At 36.7% G+C, this 19,740-nt stretch overlaps 1 protein-coding gene across 2 annotated transcripts in view; it reads left to right on the top strand.

Annotated features, from left to right (window-relative positions):
• Positions 1 to 19,740, top strand: part of Fbn2 (fibrillin 2) — a 199,313-nt gene that overhangs the window by 78,461 nt on the left and 101,112 nt on the right. The window contains exons 8-11 of one of the 2 annotated variants that reach the window (XM_090340121.1): positions 6,022 to 6,147; positions 12,391 to 12,543; positions 15,200 to 15,427; positions 16,320 to 16,457. In XM_090340121.1, the coding sequence (XP_090196247.1) occupies positions 6,022 to 6,147; positions 12,391 to 12,543; positions 15,200 to 15,427; positions 16,320 to 16,457 (645 nt within the window). The remainder of the gene's footprint in view (positions 1 to 6,021; positions 6,148 to 12,390; positions 12,544 to 15,199; positions 15,428 to 16,319; positions 16,458 to 19,740) is intronic. The other variant, XM_090340122.1, reaches the window with a different exon arrangement.

Here is a 19,740-nt window from a genome sequence, read left to right as displayed (position 1 = left end):
AAGAGCCAGCTTGGTTTCTTATTAAACCATAGATTAAAAAAATAACAGCCAAAGGGCTGGGAATGTGGTTTAGTGGCAGAGTGTTTGCCTAGCATGCATGAATCCCTGGATTTAATTCCTCAGTCCTACATAAACAGAAAAAGCCAAAAGTGGCACTGTAGCTCAGTTGGCAGAGTGCTAGCCTTGATCTGAGCAAAAGAAGCCTAGTGCTCAGGCCCTGAGTTCAAGCCCCAGGACTGTCCTAATAATAATAACACCAACAATAACAACAACAACAACAGCCAGTATGTCAGACTGGATTTATGCATTTGTTGTTTTTTGTTGTTGTTGTTCCTCAAGATATTGAACAAAAGCAGATGGCCAGGACACACACATACACAGGCATACTACACATACACATAAAACCAAGAGAGGTTGATATACATATTTATGTGCATACAGTTTCTTTTTACTGAAAAAGGAAAGAGAGATGGGAAGGAAGAATGAAAGAAAGGGGATGACTTGTAAATCACTGTGGTTTAATTCCTGAAGGCAATTAGTCAGCTCTAAATTGCAAATTCCAGTCCCAGTTCTTTAAATTGGGGCAAACTTTCAAGGCTATTGTGGCATACTCTAAGGGTAGAGCTCTAGATTTCATTCAGAAAGTAAACATTTTAGGCATTTTACAGTCTTTATTTTATTTTATTTTATTTATTTTTTTGCGTTTTTTTTTATTGTAATTAGTAAAAGGGTTACATGATATTTGCCAGATAGAAGGTGCATTAATTCACGTACATTGATACCCTTTCACATGTTTTGGTGAAATGGGTACAGTCTTTATTTTAAATGTACTATAATTCTGTTCCTGTAGTACACAATAAACCATAGATGATACATGAATAAGTGACGCTGTGTTCTAGTAAAGCATTTCTAAAAACAAAATAGGTAAGGGCTATAATGTTCCCACTACATACAAATTTTTACCTTTCTCATGTTATGTTTCAAGAAGTTTCATTTCACTCTAAATCTAGAGACATTTTCTTAGTATCGGCTAGAAGAGGTCAAGTGACCCATAAATAAACATTCCTTTAATGATTACATAAGGCAAAAAATTCACTAGCATATGCAAACCCTGTATTTATTGATGTCCTGAAAATAGTATTTTTAAGAAAAAAGTTTAAAAAGCTTTAAAAATAAGTGTATATAATTATATATTAAGTAAAAACTATTGTAGATTCAAAAATTTAGCAACAATATGGAGACAGATCCTTAAATGAGTGGGGCTTAGGAAATGTCATTGTAAAGTTTATTATTAGTATTACTAGTATTGATATTTTTAACTTCTATTAGTAGTAACATTATTACTATTACTCAACTGCCAAACTGGAACTTGGAATCACCATTAACTTTGCCATGAAATTCCAGATGGAAGGATTGTTTTGCTAAGATTGCAGTCTCCAATTATTACTCTTCCCTGTACCACTGCTCTTTCTAGTCTTCTTTTCTATGCTATAAATTGCCATTACTAATTTGGTCATCCCTGAGATGAGCAGACAGCTAAGTGGAAAACAGCAATTTTCATTGGATGAGAGATTAGAACTTAAGTGTTGTTGGATTTGAGGGGCATTCTCTATTGAAAGAGATGGGGAGGCCAGAAGGAATTGGTCAAGAGGGAATGTGCAAATGATCATGGAAGAAGGTTCTGTTTTTGTTTTTACCCTGTCTGTTTTAAATATTTAACATTGTATATTTTCTTAATGTGAAACTATTGGACACTATGTGAAACTATTTCTGACTTCAAGTGTGTTTTGTGATTTCACTTTTTCATGAATAATGAAACACATGCTCTGAGTAGTTTAAGAACAAAAAGATTCCAAACATGAAGATCTTTTGGATTAGTGAAGGTTCCTGATGTGTTTTAGTGCCTGTCTGGGAGAATTGCACAGATAACTTCTGGTGCATAGACAGCAATTCAGTCCTATATCCTAAGGCCACATCTAGTTGTGTACTATCAAAGTGTCTTTATTAGCCAAGTAACAATCTGGTCCTAATGGCCCTTTCACAGAATTGGAAAGCTACACAGTTAGCCACTTTGAATGCTCCTCAAAAAGAATTCTAGAACATGCCTCCTATTTATATAAATCTAGTACCTCCTTCTTTATAAGCCAAGCCATAGGAATAATACCTCTGTACATATTCATCCACATTTATACACCTATTTAAGATATGCACACAGAATTGCTGGTATAATTTATTATATCTGCATCCACATTTTAAATTTTTACCATGTTTTAAGAAAATTCAGCTGAGCATGGTGGCTCACACCTGTAATCCTAACTGCTCAGGAGGCTGAGATCTGAGGATCAAGGTTCAAAGCCTGCCTGGTCACAAAAGGACCTGAGACTCTTACCTCCAATTAACCTCTAGAAAATGGAAAATGGGCCTTGGCTTAAGGGTAGGGTGATTGCCTTGAGCATAAGTGCTCAGGGACAGTGCCCAAGCCCAGGCGTAGGGCAGTAACCTTGAGCTGAAGAGCTCAGAGACAGCACCCAGGTCGAGTTCAAGCCCCATGACCCAACCAAAAAAATAAAGAAAGAAAATAAATACAGCCTGCCAAAAGAACTTTTAAAAATCACTAAAAAATAAAAGAAATACAGCTCTACAAATTTGAGCTAGTGTTTTGAGTGAGCATTATCACTGAACTTATTTTTATCACAGTAAGAAAGGAGATCATAGAACTTAATACTTATTTATGTAGTTATTCTATGATTAAATATAAGAGATTTTATGTTCATTTGGTGCCATTTGTTAAGACAATAAAGAATAAGTTAGTGCATCGATCATTTGTGTATTAAAAGGATCAAAACTTCTTAATTTTCCCTACTGTACTATGCCAAAGTACATTGAACAACCTGTATGGTTTTATAACTACCATGCTGTACTGATGTTTTAATGAGAAAAACAACAGGAAATATCAGATTACTCCAACTTTGCCTAGTCCAGATGGTGATCTTTAAATTTAATTTTGAAATTTGCTGGTTTCCATGTTGTTGATAATTTAGGTTTTACAGTACATCGGGGGAATTGCAGAGGGTAGAGAGGAAAGAAAACAGAGATTGCAGAAGATGTTAAGATTTTACCATATGCAAATTACCTAAGAATAATCACACCATCTACAGTGTTTTAAAACTTGCAAAATACTTAATTTTATTTGTTAAGAAAGTCCATGTTCTTAGCTTGAAGGTTGTTCTCATGTGTGGATAAGGTATACACTTAGTGGAAAAGGTTATAAATGAGGTGAATGTACTAAAAATGAATGTGTATGAATTGAGACACCTACGAATACAAATACTAATAAATAAGAACTATGAGCGCCATTACAAAGCCAGATGCCTGTGGCTCACACCTGTAATCCTATCTGTGCAGGAAGCTGAGGTCTGGCAGACCTGAGAGGGAAGTCTGTGAGACTCCTATCTCTAGTTAACCAGCAAAACCAGAAGTGGATCTGTGGCTCATGTGACAGAATGCTGGCACATTATCCTGGCACAGGAATCACTAAGAAATGACACATGACTTAATCAAGCTAAGATTCGAGTATGAAAAAATGTGCTGAAGAAAGCTGAAGATCTGCTTTTCGTCTTGGGAGACAGTCACGGGCAAGACAGTAACTCTTCTATGTCCAGCCCAATTTGCTGTAGCCGTTTTGGCCTTATCAGGGAAACCAGTTTAAAGATGAGCAGGGCATACCTGAGTTTATTGCAGAAACAACATTGGCTTAAACGAATGCTCAAATCCAAGTTGCTTCTGAACTTCAGATATGACAGCTATTAAATTTCTACCTTGTCATTTTGGGGGGCACTTGTAGACCAAACATCCAAATCATTAAAATTTCAGACAGCTTCAAGGGGAGGTGAGTAAAGCATACTGGGTTTACAGAACATTTAAAAAAATCAGTTCAGTTGTTAAAAATCACTTTTTCCCATGCATAAATTTATCACACTCCTATCCGAGATAATCCATCCGTTACATTTATGAATACGATCCATCTAAACCTGATTTGGACATATGGCCTTGGGCAATAATATAGAAAAGACATAAAATATAAAGAGTGTCTAAACATACATGTTAGTACTAAATTTAAGCAGATATACTGGTCATAATGACATTGAAATGAAAGGTATTTTGGTCTGTTTTTAAAAAGTATTTATCTTTTTAATTGAGATGAGGATTGTTAGCTCACAATTGAAAACACTGACATTTTTTACACACAAGCCTTTTAATACTTTCCTGAAAGTCTTTTATATACAGTTACTTTGAAGTTAACTTTTAAAATTTCCAGTTCTTAATACATAAAGATTTATATAAAATAAAATATTTACCAAAAAAACTTGAAGATTAATATCATTCCCTGTATCCCTTTACATCCCAGATAATTCTTCCCTAAAAAAGAACGTATCAGACAGCAATCAATTTTCTATACATTCTATGGTTAAAAAAGTATTTAGAAAAAATAACGGGGGAAAACAAGATGAGGGGTGGGGGAGAGGGGAAAGGAAATGGGGACCACGACATGTAAAAGGGTATCAGTGTGTGGGAAATAAGGCACCATTTATCTGGCAAATACCATGTAACCCTTCTATTAATTACAATAAAAAATATATTAAAAAATAAAAAAAGTATTTAGAGAAAGAAAATGTCTGGGAATGGATGGTAATGCTTACGTGAAGAACTTGAACTTTCCTAATTTTTAAGAATTTGGATCAGTCCTAGGCTACAAACTCCTGGATTGCTGGTATAATATTAGATATAAAGAGAATAAGGAAACAAGTTTTAGACCTGCACTTCTGTGATCTATTAGTAATATTTTCTTTGTGTCCTCTTCACTGATCTGCTTATTTGTTGATTACAGTACATCTATTCTAGTTTCATGTCTGTGATAACTCATGAAAAAAGTAAACTAACAGCAGGATAGTAGTTTAAGTTTATGTTTTTATTTATAATAATTATGTTATTATTCCTATATTTTAATTTGTCACATTCTAAAAAATGTACAACTAAAGAGAAAAAGGTTGTTTTTAAAAAGGAGAGTTAAAAAAAGCTCTCATTTCCTTTGACTTTTAAGTAATTATCTATTTGTGGGATTTATAATTGTTCCCTGTATTTCTGGGTCTTTATTGTTGCTATTTCTTTACAAAGACTGCCAATAATCCCCCCTCACAGGCTGTATTTTCCTCTCAATGGCTCATTTCCTTTTAGTCTTATTAGCAATTAGCTCCCAGTGTACAAGATTGCAGCTTGTTTGGCTTTCTTTCTCTCTGGTAACTGGATTAGAAAAGAAGTATGTGAAAGCTTGTATGAATGGTCAGGTTTTATGCTTTAGGGGAAATTTAAGAGAAAGCAGACCTTTCATTAATGGGAAAGGAAACAGACAATTCCCAGCATTAGGGAAGTTGACTGATAGATCAGTGTAGGGAGACACAACAGGAAAACAGGACCCTTCTTCCCAAGTCTTCCCAAGTTTTCCCTTTACCATGTTTCTGTGTTTTCAAATGCGGATGATTCCCAGAATATACACAAATTCAAATTCAAATACAAACTACTTCCAAAAGTCAAGTGTGGGTGGAGAGTGTGGAGCTAGTCGCCACTCTCCAGAGTTTCATATATATATATATGAAAATTATAGCTACAAAGTTTCAAGTGTGCTCTTTCATATTTTAAAGGGTAGTCATGCATGTATTTTCTTGATGCCTCTAACAGGATAATCCCCTACTTGATGTAAAGCGGAATGTAAAACATTGACCTCTTATTTCCAATTTAAATTGCATTTGGGGGGAGAAAGGATACAGAGTTTTGCTTTGGTTGGCCTTGTTTTACAACCATGGGAGGTGACTCTCCACCCAGTTCCCATAGAGATGTGGGAGAAGTTTTTTAGTGCCTGAAACAAGAGAATCTTCAGGGTTACATGATCTGACTTAATCAACCATGAGTGCTTTATTTAATGAAGGCCTTTCTCAATTATCTTTTCCTTCTGCCCTTGATTAGACATCGATGAATGTAGCGCCATTCCTGCGATATGTGAAACTGGTGAATGCTCCAACACCGTGGGAAGCTATTTCTGTGTTTGTCCACGTGGATATGTAACCTCAGCAGATGGCTCTCGGTGCATAGGTACGTCTTGTATTTTGAAGGGAAAATACACTGCTTCTTTATCATGACAGAACAGCCCAGGTAGGTATGAAAATGGCACCAATTAGAAATCCGTTGGGGAAAAGGCTGCAAGTGTTTTAAAATAAATGTGTGGTACACTGTGGAGGGATTGACAGACCAGGTACTCTGCAGACTTCATTTTTAGATGCCATCTGGGTTTGTTTTGTATTGTCAGAATCATCTTGACAAAGACAGCCTTTCTCGGGACATGTTGGGTAACATGTTGGGTTACCTAAACAGGAGAGAGATTTTAAAAAATCTGCTTTGGGAGACAGAATGTAACAATTAAAGTGTTTTGTTTATTTATTTTTTGTTATAGTTGTTGCTAAGAATCATGAGGATAATCAACATCTTTGTTTATTCAGGAAAAAAATAGTTATTATAAAAAAGGAATTGACCCTCTAATTTTGTGTTTGAAGCCTGTTCAAATTAAAACCAAATAGCCTTTCTTGCATGGACTCCTTTGTTTGGAAAGATGAAACGGTGCCTTGCAGGGATGGCATAAGGGGCTCTAGACTTCTGTTAATATAACCCATGCCCTTGGTTCTGTGACCTTTACGTTTCTTTTCTTTTAGGGGGAGACTGGTGGTACTGGGATTTAAACTTGCTCTTATTAGACAGGTTCTCCCTCACTTGAGCTATACTTCCAGTCCTTTTTGCTTGATTTATTTTTTCAAATAGAGCCTCATGTTTTTGACAAGGCCAACACAGTGCATGCAAAGCTACTGGCATGACAAGGCGTGCATTAATTACTCCTAGCTTATTGGTTGAGATTAGGTTTCTGTAACTTTTTGCTTGGGTTGGTGATCCTGTCAGTCTCCAACTTCCAAGCAGCTGGGATTACAGGCATGAACCATCCTGTTTGGACTAATTTATCTTTATGAGCATTAAACCTAATAAATTTCATGTGGACAAACAACAAAAAAGAGAGGGAGAAATGCTCACGATTCCTTTTTGGACAATTCATGTCATACAAAAATCAGAAAAATGATTGGCCTATAGAATGGAATTACAGAATCACAAGGTAAGTATGAGATCTCAAGACATCAATAAAATGTGGCCCGAGGTCATTTGATGAAATATAATCATAGGACTGGCTAGCTATGGTCATCTAAAAATTTGCAATGCAGATCCTGCCTCCAGAATACCACACTGTCTTCATAAATAATAATGAAAGAACAGTAAGAGAATAAAGGAAGGGACAGAGGGAACAGTACCAAAAGCAAGAGCCATCGCTTACAGACTTTATACCATAAATAAAACATGGGCCATCTCCATTATTTCTGAGTAGTGGGGATTTAGGCAAGCTGCTCATCTCTATTTCAGTGTCTTTTATTATAGGTTCAGTGAAATATTCCAAATTATTGTTATAATTAGTAGTAGAAGGCCACAGTAGACCAACATCTTTCTTCAGAAGAAAATCTTTGATTTACCATTAAATTATAATCACCTTCTGTATCTCCTTGGTATGTGTATTTATTTGAAATCTTTAGACTTCCCTTGAAGCGTTCAAGTACATTGGAACCAGGTCCTACCTGGTGCACTCATCCCACCACCTGGGACCTCACCCTCATCTCCTGCTACACTTGGCCACTCCATACCTTTGCCCTTAAGTTCCCTCTGCCCGTAGCATCTTCTGTTCCTCCATTTGTGATGACTAAAACCTGATTCATTCTTCCTGTCTCAATTAGTTATTACTTTTCTTTGTAATTATGCCTTCCTACTACCAGTTTTTGGGAGGCAGAATCAATCATTCTACCCACAATATTTTCCATTTCCATTCCAGTACTGGTGGTCCTGCCTATATACTTGTGCTTTCTTCCTTAGCCAGAAGGGGAACTTCTGCATTGTGACCTTAAGCAATATCTTGCTTAGTCAGAACTCATGCTCAACAAATCTTTCCTGATTGAATAGGAAAATCAACTAATGAGAAAATATGTGTAGCTGGATTCGATAACTTCCTGTTGGTTAATACATGCGATAGTGTCGTTGGGCATCTTGCTGGACTGAGATCTGGCTCTAGGTTACTTATGGGCCTGTATACTCAGAAGGAAAGCGCTGGATTTAGATCCAAAAGCTGATTCCTGAGCTAACGAGGAGTCTTATCCACTCCTGTGTTGATTTCCATCCCTAGGAACACAGGGAAGCCCTGCCCCAAAGAGGAGAATGAGTCTCAGAAATCACAAAGCAATTGAATAAATAAATAAGTGTTCCATATGTGAGAAAAAAATAAATCTAACATTTTAATGTGCAAGAGATCTTCTTGATTTTCAAAATGTATTTTCTTAGGATGAATTCTGTGTCATGGATATTCTCTTTCTATTTATTTTGTAATTCCACGTTGTACATACTGAGGATAATGAGTTGGCTGAACTCAAAATTTGTTTTGAATGTAGTATATGTTGGACATCACTAATTCCTGTTCTAGTTAACATCAATATCTTGAACTATACCACATTACAAAAATCAATAAACTCAATCCTTCTTCTGTGTGCAAAAAGGAGTTTCATATGGCAGGAGAGCTTGTAAAACAGGACAGACTTTCCATTTCATTGGCAAATAAAAAGACAAGATTCTTGAATTAACTTTAGCTAGTCTGTTAATCAACTTAAAAAAATGTGCTGATACTGGAGCTTGAACTCAGGGCTTAGGCACTGTGAGCTTTTTGCTCAAGGCTAGAATTTTTTTTTTGTAAATTTGAATTGATTCTTTTTTTTCTTTTCTTTTATTGTAATTAGTAAAAGGGTTACATAATATTTGCCAGATAGACGGTGCATTCATTAACATACATTGATACCCTTTCAGAATTTTTTTCATATGTTTTTCATTGCAATTAATAGAAGGGTCACATTATATTCACCAGATAGAAGGTATATTACTTCACATACATTGATACCCTTTCTCATGTCTTGGTCCCCATTTCCCTCCCCTCACCCCTGCCCCTCATCTTTTTTTCCTCCCTTCCCGATCCGAATTCAAATAATCAAATACGCATATATACAATATATCAGATAACCAGGTGAAATACTGTAACAATATGAGATAATCAAGGGACAGCAAAAGAGATGAGAGATAACAGAGTACATTAAGGACAACAATCATTCATTATATGGTTTTGTTTCTGTATCCTAGAGGTCCTTTCATTTAGAGTCATTCTATATGGCCTTATGTATCTAGGTTTTGTTCTATCATAAATCTTTGGTAGGAGAGCCTAATGTTTCTACTGATTATGACAAATGAGGAGTTGGTTCCATATCTTTGCTATGGTAAATAGTGCTGCAATGAACATTGTTGTGCTAGTGGATTTAGTATGTCTCAAGGCTAGAATTCTACCACTAGAGCCACAGCTCCTACTTCTTAGTGCTTAATTGGAGATAAGACAGCATTTCCTGTCTCAGCTGTGATCTTCATATCTCAGCCTTCACAGGCGTGAACACCAATATCCAGCTGTTAACCAACTTTTCAAAGAACTTTTTAAAGCCTTAAGCTAATATTTGATTTCAAGAGTCAAGGTTGGTCACTGCTTTACACCTGCCCTGGATGGTATTTAGTGCCTGTCAAGATTTATAAGCAGGACAGAAAAATGAAAATCAGTGGGTCCAGGTGTAGTGCCAGGTATATAAAAATGAGGAAGCTCATTCTATGATGCTAGTATGTGATGGTTATACTGTTTTAATCAAGACCAGGATACAGAAGGATTCGCATAGTTGGCTAATCATTATGAATGTGATGCGAGGTGTTGATTACATGTGCACATGTGTATCTGCAATCACACATTTGAAGGAGAACCCAAAATGTCTAACAGATACTTAGCTAAAAGCAGGAAAGAGAAGGCGGGGAAAACAGGAGAGGGAGAGAGCATAACACTTTATAGTGAATAGTGAGTTAATTTTAACTTCACAGTTACATACAAGATAACTGATGGTTTAGGGATTTATGTTTTGATAGAGAAAGAAAGTGTCCTAGAAATAGATTGGGACAGTGAGAAAGAAACACTGAACTATTATAAAAGAACCCCACAGGGGTTATTTCTTTCTGTTCTCCTAATTCAGTTATTCTTGACTAATGTGGACATGAAGCTTGCACAAACATGTGTTAAAAAGAGCAAGTATCTGTAGAACTAATCAAGGGGACTCAGACTGGAGCCAGAACATGAGAGAGGAGAGGCAATGCAAGTCTAGTGTCAGTACAGACAATGCTACCATTTATCCAGAGCTTATTGTCACTTGTGGCTGACCTGCACTGACCTCTGGAATTCCAGACTGAATCCTCCATTTTATGATGAGCAAAGCTCATTCAGCAGGAGTTGTTATTTCAGGATACAATCCCCAACCTTTACCAAGGCTTCATCACATTGTCCAATTAACTGTTAATTCTCTTAAATCACGTTTAGATTCAATTAAGGCATTTAAACACACTGATGGGTGTACCATCATTTTGTTTCAAGATGATGTATATGTTAATGTGAGGGATGAACTCCTTCCTCTTGAGAAAGGCTCTAAATCAGAAACTTTAAATCAGTACTTGCAAGGGTGGTAGGAGATGATGAAAGGAATAGATTACTTTTCCTTACTGATTATATATAAAGTTAAATATACATCAAGTGATTTTTTTTGTCAGTTGTGGGACTTGAACTCTGAGCCTGGGCTTCCTACCTGAGCTCTTCAACTGAAGGCTACTTCCCTATCCCTTGAGCCTCAGCTCCACTTCTTAGAATGGTAATTTTTATGGTGGTGGTGGTGGTGGTGGTGGTGGTGGTGGTGGTGGTGGTTCTTCTTCTTCTTCTTTCTTCTTTCTTCTTTCATCTTTCTTCTTCCTTCACAATTCCTTGTTTCAAAGGATAGAGCTCCTCAAGAACTTTTATTTCTATATGATGCCCCTTTTTTCCAAGTATTCTTCCATATGATGACATGTTTTATACGCAGTACTTTCTATCTTTTTAATGGATTTTTATAAAATATTGTGAAAGGGGTATCTCATTGTGACATTTCTATACATAATTACTTTCCTTATTCTCCCTTCTCACTTAATGACCCTCTGTATATTATTGGTACTTCTTGTAAAGTTGCCTTGTTCATCTCTAATTTCATTAATAGGTTCTTCTATTTCTTCTGTTAGTTTGGGTTAAGGTGTATATCAGTCTTATTTATCCATTCAAACAATCAATTCTGTATTTCATTGGTCTCTTCTCTTGTTCTTTATTATTTATTTCATTAATTTTAGTTCTGATTGTTATAATTTTCTTCTAATATGGGAGCTAGTTTATATAACTACATGCTAATGGTATCAAGTATAAGGCATAGACTTGCAGATTGAATTTTAAACACAATACTTAACTGTTTCCTCCAAGAAACGTATCTCCTCACTGGTGATGACAAACAGGCTAAAATCATGAAAGAAGACATTGGAAACAAGCAGAATCTGAAAGCAAGCAGGAGTCTACACATGTCTTACAAAGCAGACTTCAACTCAAAATTTCTCATAAGAAACAAAGAAGGCCCTTTCACATTGACAAAACCCGTAAAACCCCTTCATATTGAAATAACCCCTAAAGAGGTTATGGCAATTGTACAAGAAATAACCCATAAAGAGGTTATGGCAATTGTACAAGCACACAATGTATGTCAGGACACAGAACTTCATGAAGTGCTAGACCCCTAATTATAGTTGGTTACATCAATACCTCATTCACCAACCTATAGGTCATGCAGCTGAAATGGTCTACTAATAATACTACCACTAAATGGATCCAGGGGACTTAATAGACATCTACAGAATATCCCATCAAATAGCTAGTGAACATATAATAATTATTAACAGTCTAGAAAAACGTCTCCAAGTTTTAGCACATATGTCAAGTCTTAAACACAAGAAAATTAAAATAACTTGGTATTTTTCAGATCACAGTAAAAATCAACAGCAAGAGAAATTAAACATGTAGACTGAACTTTGGATTGGTCACTGAGTCATCAGGCAAATGGAAAATTGCTAGAAGAAATGAATATAAAAACAAAGCCCATTGGACTCTGTGGAATACAATAAAGCAGTTCTAAGAAGGAGAACTATAACTATAAATGACTACAAGTAAAAAACAGTGATATTGAATAAGCTAACAATATACCTCTACTCTTGAAATGTGTGAAATTACACTGTAAGAACCTGAGGTAATTCTGCCATACCTTTGTTTTATGTTTATATGTTCAGATCAGAGAACGGGCACATGTTTCTCCGGCTTGGTGAACGGTCGCTGTGCGCAAGAGCTTCCAGGCAGAATGACAAAAACACAGTGTTGCTGTGAACCTGGCCGCTGTTGGGGCGCGGGGACCATTCCTGAGGCGTGTCCTGTCAGAGGTTCTGGTGAGTGGCAGGCCACTACTGGTCTCAGGATAGAGTGCTAAGAAAATGAGTAACAATGAGGTGATTTTTCTCTTCTCCTTGAAGTCAGGTTTCATTCTGTTAGTATCTTTATAACTTGAGACATTTAGTTTTATCAGTTTTGATAATCCCCAATTTAATATCATCAGATAAATTTATTCTGAAAACTAATGTGGCATGGTTCAATTTATTTTCAAAAAATAATTTAAGCACTGACATTTGAGCTCAGAGCCTTGCTTGAATACATGGCATTCTATGGAATCAAGCCTGCAATATTACTCATTGATTTAGAGATGGAATCTCATGGATTTTTCTGCCTTGGCTGTCCTCAAATTATCATCGTCTAGATCTAAGCCTTCTGTGTAGCTGGGATTACAAGTGTGAACCACGGACACCTGGATAAGACTTCAAAACTTCAATTCTCTTCTTTAATCTGGTGTTTTCATATGTCTCTTTTCCCTCTAAGAGTGCAAGAGTTTGAACTTGGGGCCTCACACTTGCTAGCCTGGTGTGATACTACTGATCCATACCACCAGGCCTAGTTACCTCTGATTCTTTTTAGGATAGAGTTTCACTCCCCTTAGATGCACACTTCAGTCCCCGTCTACTTAGCTTAGGCTTCCACATGTCTGAAATTACAGGCATATGCCACTGTTTTTTAGCTTTCTTCCACAGAAACAAAAGTCTTGGACTTTTCTGCTTAGACTGGCATGTAACCATAGTTCTCCTAGTCTCAGCCTCTCACATTACTTAGAGTAATAGATGTACATCATTGTGCCCAGCTTAGGACTGAGAATGTGTCTTGTGAACTTTTTTACCTGGGCTGGACTTGAAATGCAAACCTCCCACTCTGAGCTTCCCATCTAGCTAAAATTATAAGCACAAGCCAATATCATTCAGTTTAACCCTTGTACTATCTGTCTATCTATCATCCATCTACCTATCATCTATCTATCTATATCTATTTGATAGTACTTGTCTTTGAACTTGGATTTGCAGGGCAGGTGCTCTGCCACTTGAACCGTGCTTCCAGACCCCTTTTTTCCTTGGCATCATTTCACCTTATGCTCAGGCCAACTTGAGCTATGACCGTGTACATGGGTTTCTCCATAGTGCTGAGGATTACAGCCACACACCATTGTGCCCAGCCATGGTACTTCCTCCATTGCTGGGATAACAGTCACCTAACACCACATCCAGTCATTGAGTGAGATGGAATTTCAAACTTTCCTCCCCAGGGTTGCCTTGAACCAAAATCTCCAATTTCTGCCATCCAATTGAGCTTTAATATCTTTGAGTGAATATCCACGGTTTATGATGCCCAAATGGTTGAGAAAAGTTCCTTCTCATGACTTTGAAATTAATCTTTCTAATCTTTGCTACATTAACTTGAATTACATTACCTTTACTACATTACAATGAATCCATATTGAGAAATTACCTTGGCATGAATTAGCAGTAATTTGTCTTGTTATACATAATATCAACAGCGAAATATGAGTGTTTATCATATAAAATATATTATTTACTGTTTTCATTTTGATTTATAAAATCATAATTCAGTTATAAAATATAAAGACATGTACTTTTCCTGGCACCACTGTCTCACACCTATAATCCTAAGTACTCAGGAGACTGAGGTCTGAGGATTGTGGTTCAAAACCAGCCCAGGAAGAAAAGTCCATGACTCTTATCTCCAGTATCAAAGAGACAGAAAGTGGAGCTATGGCTCAAGTGGTAGTGCACTAGCCTTGAGCACAAAAGCTCAGGGGCAAGTGCCCAGGCCCTGAGTTCAAGCCCCAGGACACACACACACACACATACACACACACACACACACACACACACACACACACACACGCGTGTGCCACCCGCGTGTGCATACACATGGTACACATCTCTATATATTATTATTATGGATAAAAAAGACACATTTTTCTTTCTTTCAAAATCATTGAGCTGATAAACCAAGATTGATTAGTGAAAAAGGAATTGAAAAGGAAAATTGGTAATCTTCTGGTTCTAGTTATGATATACAATTGGTGACTTTTATTTTTCTCAATAAAATATCCTAATTTTGTAAGTTATGGAAATTAAACAATTCTATATTCTTGTTTCTTGTCACCTATCTTTAGAATTTACACAAATAAAAGATGGATTTTTTAGCTTACTTTGGATATTGTCTACTATTAAAACACACATTAAAAAATATTATGAAATCACATTAAAATGTAGCCCTTCAAACAGAAGAGACAGAAAAAAAGTGTGTAGATGTTAATACTGATGAGAATTCAAGCAAAAGCAAGCATATAGAATGAATTACCTAAAGTGTTCTCACCTATGGAAGTACATTTCTTGCATTATTACATATGTCTGGACTTTTATGAGTTAGACTTAGGGTAATAAAATTAAAATGCACATCTAAATGAATATTTATGCCACTCAGTTAAAATAAAAAGGTCTAGAAGTTTTCAATGTTTTTGAAATACCTATCCTTCCTACTACTGCAATTATTGAAAGTATTTACCAAGATACTAACTAGTTTATTTGTATTGCGTACATCAGGTGAACTAGGCCGCAGCATTTACTAGGGGTAGAGAAATGAATTGGGATTTGAGCAAACCTTCCTTTCTTCCAGAGGAGCTTCGCAGAATGTGCATGGAGGGACTTCCAATGGGCGGGCTTCCAGGGAGTGCTGTTTCCAGACCTGGAGGCACTGGTGGCAATGGCTTCATCCCCAATGGCAATGGCTATGGGCCAGGAGGGACTGGATTCCTCCCGATCCCCGGAGGCAATGGCTTCTCTCCTGGCGTTGGGGGAGCTGGTGTGGGCGCTGGAGGACAAGGGCCCATCATCACGGGACTAAGTGAGCATTCCTGTTCCTTCTTTATTCCTTAGTTTTCTGTCTCAAATGATACTGTGGTGTGCGACAAGTATTTGTTTTTATGAAGATGTGTGTGTGTGTCTTCCTTGTCTGAAATGAACTAACGTGAGAAACATGTGGAAGGGAAAGATTTTTTTTTCTCTATTTTGTAAACTTTCTACCAAATTCAAAAATAGACTATGTGGCTGAGGCTCTCTGAAAAATACAAACGAGAGCCTGGTAATTATCCAGTTGACACCAGTGAAAAGTATAATAGGGTTCCAGTTGGATTTTATTTGGTCTGTTTCAGCTGCCCCTTTCATATATCTCTTGGATTATTTTTAACTGAGATAAAGTAAATTCTGCTCTGTGCCTAACCAAACATTGGAATGCATACATCTTTCCTTCCTCGCCTTGTATTTGTTAAATTGCTTAGGAAATCAAAAACTCTCAGCTGCAAACCAGAGTTGGCATTTTCTTGCTTGACATTCAGGTTCACTCTTGAAATGCACTGCTCTTGTTAATAATATTTAATGATGTCCTGCAGTGCTATGCTTATTCCTTTTGGCATGTTGCCTATTTACTATAGCAAACTATTCAGCTAGCTACAAAAAAGAAATGGAAAGCACTCAATGTTATGTAGGGCATTCCTGAAATTTTAAAAAGACATTATGGAATAGGTTTCCAGATGTGTAACTGAAAAGCAACTTGCAGCCATGTGTCCCAAGAATAGTTTTAGATTCTCAACATTTAAAATTATGAACTGTGAAGTAATGTGGGCTTCTGATAGAAACTGATTGACTTACCATTAAGTAACTTTTTGAAAGTCAACTTGAAGAAGAAAATTAATGTATCTTGCAATGGTTAATACTACTTGTGTTTTAATTTCCCTTAGCAATTCTCAACCAGACAATAGATATCTGTAAGCATCATTCGAATCTTTGTCTGAATGGACGATGCATACCTACTGTTTCTAGCTACCGATGTGAATGCAACATGGGTTATAAGCAGGATACAAATGGGGATTGTATAGGTAAGTGGTTCCTTAATCCTTTAAAATTTTTTGTGATTTGTTTTGTTAGGGGTTTAACCCAGAGCCTCCCATTCAGCTTGCTTGTCCAGCTGGCATTCTACCACTGGAGCCATGGCTCAGGCTTTGCCTTTGCTGGTTATTTTGGAGATAGAGTACTTCTGACATTTTTGTTCATTCTGGCTAAATTCTAAATCTAATTCTATATTTAATCTAATTCTACATCTCAACCTTTTGTAGTTAGGATTTCAGGCATAAGCCGCAGGCACTCAGCTAAGATACATTTTTTTAACAGTCCTGGGGCTTGAACTCAAGACCTGAGCACTGACCTTGAGCTTTCTCAAGGCTAGTACTCTGCCACTTGAGCCACAACACTTCTGTCTTTTTTCTATGTATGTGGTACCAAGAAATTTAACCCAATGCTTCGTGCATGCTAGGCAAGCACTCTACCACTAGGCCACACATCCGGCCTAAAATACGTTTATAATAATTATTTTTAGGCCAGGAGTTTGGCCTAATGGTACAGTGCTTGCCTAGCATGCATGAAAATGCAGGTTCAATTCCTCAGAACCACTTACATAGAAAAAAAGCCAGAAATGGTGCGATGGGCTCAAGTGGTAGAGTTCTAGCCTTGAGAAAGCTCAAGAACTGATCTCATGCCCTGAGTTTAAGCCCAGGATTGGCAAAAAATATTATTATTATTATTATTATTATTATTATTATTTTCTAGTTCTGAGATGGTTTTTCCTTGTTTGGCTTAGCTCCTCTTATTTCTTTCGATGGCTATTGATTGGAGACTATTGTGAATTTTACTGTTCTGCATATCAGATATCTTTATTTTCCTGTCAATATTCTAGGATGTGGCAAGTTGATTGTAGGGTTTTTTTGCTCTTACTTATAAGATGTACTAAGAGGGAGTAGGGCACTGTGTAGTCCCATGTTTATGACTTCCTAGTAATGAGGAATGATTTCCTAGTGTACCTTGTCTCTCCAGACCCCCAGTGGTTCTTAGCTGGCTCTATGCAAGAGGCACAATTTCTGTCCCCAAGTGGTAGCCAGGAGCTCTTACCTCTGACATTTTTTAATAATTCCCCTTTTTTCTTCAGTTAACTTCCCACATGCATGGATTTCTATGTTTTGTTGGACACTTGAAGACAAATCTTCTGTGTTTCCAAGTTCTCATTTACTGTAACTCTTCCTCCTTGCCTTGATGCTTTAAATATGAGGTGACTTGAATCAGTCTGTCTCCTCTACTCTAGAAGCTTACTTCATTTTACCTCCTCTTGCATCTACCTGTAACTGAAGTAGCCGTGGAATCTATTATATTGCTTCTAAATCTCAGGGGTCTGTGTTTTTTGACAACATGACCAAGTTTCTTCATACATACTGTCAAGTGTTTGTGTATTTCAGGAAGGACAGTCAAATCTTAGCTAGAACAGATTTATATATATATTTTCAATGTAAAGACTTTAGCATTGAACAAAATGGAAATGCACAAGCCAGAGAACAACTTTTATGATAAGCTCAGACAACAAATTCTGACAACAGTGATAGCACAAATGCGAGAACACAGAATGACAAAATGGTTCTACAGATATGCTGATACAGGCATGCTGATCAGAAGGATCTGAAAAAAAGTTGATTGTGAAGAATTAGTGGATAAAAGACTCCAGTAATTGCTCAGGCTCATGGCTTAGCAAACTAGGTAAATAGTATTGTCAGTATCACGTGGAACAAAGTGCCAGTTGGGAGAGATTAGCTGAAAACTGGCTTTGGACACATTGCCTGTTGGGTGTCTGAGAAATCTGATAATATAGATTTAACCCTTAAGTGCAGTCTTCTCAAGTTACAGCCTTGGAAATCAGTGACATACAGAACTCTAAGAATGAATATTGTGGCCTCGCACAATAGGCCTATAGTCCTAGCTAGTCAGTTCGCTGAGATCTGAGGATCAAAGTTCAAAGCCAGCCCGGGCACAAAAGGATCTGCGACTCTTATCTTCAGTTAACCTCTAGAAAATGGGAAGAGTAGGGTGGTATCCTTGAGCTGAAGAGCTCAGGGAAAGTGCTCAGGCCAAGTTCAAGCCCCATAATCAACGACAACAACAAAAAAGAATATCATGATGATGGCTAAACAACTGGAAGAGTGGAATAATATCAGTAGTGCTTCTGTTGGAAGCCCATAGAACAGAACAAAACCATTTAAGACCTATGAAGAAAATTTTGTGCAGCTATATGAGAAATAGGAGAGTAACCACTAAAACTAAATATGGAGGCATTTTCAAGAGAAAAGGCATGAGAAATGTGAAATGCAGAAAAATCAAATACAGTACAAAGATTGATTCTAGATTTTGTATTTAATTGGGAGTTTGATGACCTTTTAAGAATGGTTTTAGAATAACAGTAATTGAGTCACTTTGAGATTATTTTGTTTATTCACAGCATTACCAAATGAGCTTATCTATAGCACAACCCTAAATACCCAAATTTGGAGCTCAGGTGTTCCATCAAAAACATTAGTAAGAAGCCAGGTACAGAGTCAGTATCATAATTTTGCCAAGTTAAACTGAAAAGTTCTAAGTGCACTATGATTATAAAAGAAAGGGAACAATTAAACATGATGGTTGCAAAAAAAATTCTAAACCATATACAGGCTTATCAATCTGAGTGAGTAAGACCAAGTTCAAGAACTCTTTATGTAGTTGCACAAGTTTTTACACAAACCCCTACAGGGTACCCCACAGGTCATAAATGTAGACACCCTAAAGTTGTGTAATCTCTAAGCAAATATAACATTTTTACTTAGCTGCTACCATGGATGCTTGTCTAACTTATAGATCACCAGAAATGGTAGTATTATTTTTGAATCATCACAAAAATCTTATATGTTTATTATTACTGTATGACTTAACAAGAATTTTCCTACCAGAAAATATGGTGATGGATACATAATTCTAAAGTACCTCCTCTTGCAAATGTGCACAAAATTAATATTTGTCAAACTGAAATTATATTGAATTTTTACTGTTAACACTTGTTATCCTTATCTCACTGTTATTCAAATCTTACTCACAAATAAGTAGATGTGGTTCTGGATTGTAGTATTTTCTTTCCTTTGGTTTTTTTTTTTTTTTTAGTATTGTGATGGACAGAGTGGTTCCAGTTACATAAGTCAGATAATGAGTAAATTCCTTTTTGACCCCTGTCACCTCTTCCTTTATTTGAAGTATAATATTTTTCATTAGCAAACCACCATCATTTCATTTGTATCCAGGTGCAGCTTGTTG

The sequence above is a fragment of the Megascapheus bottae genome, chromosome 10, assembly GCF_031878675.1.
Source record: "Megascapheus bottae isolate mThoBot1 chromosome 10, mThoBot2.hap1, whole genome shotgun sequence".
Classification (NCBI taxonomy): Eukaryota; Metazoa; Chordata; class Mammalia; order Rodentia; family Geomyidae; genus Megascapheus; species Megascapheus bottae.
This window is presented reverse-complemented; position numbering and strand designations above follow the sequence as displayed.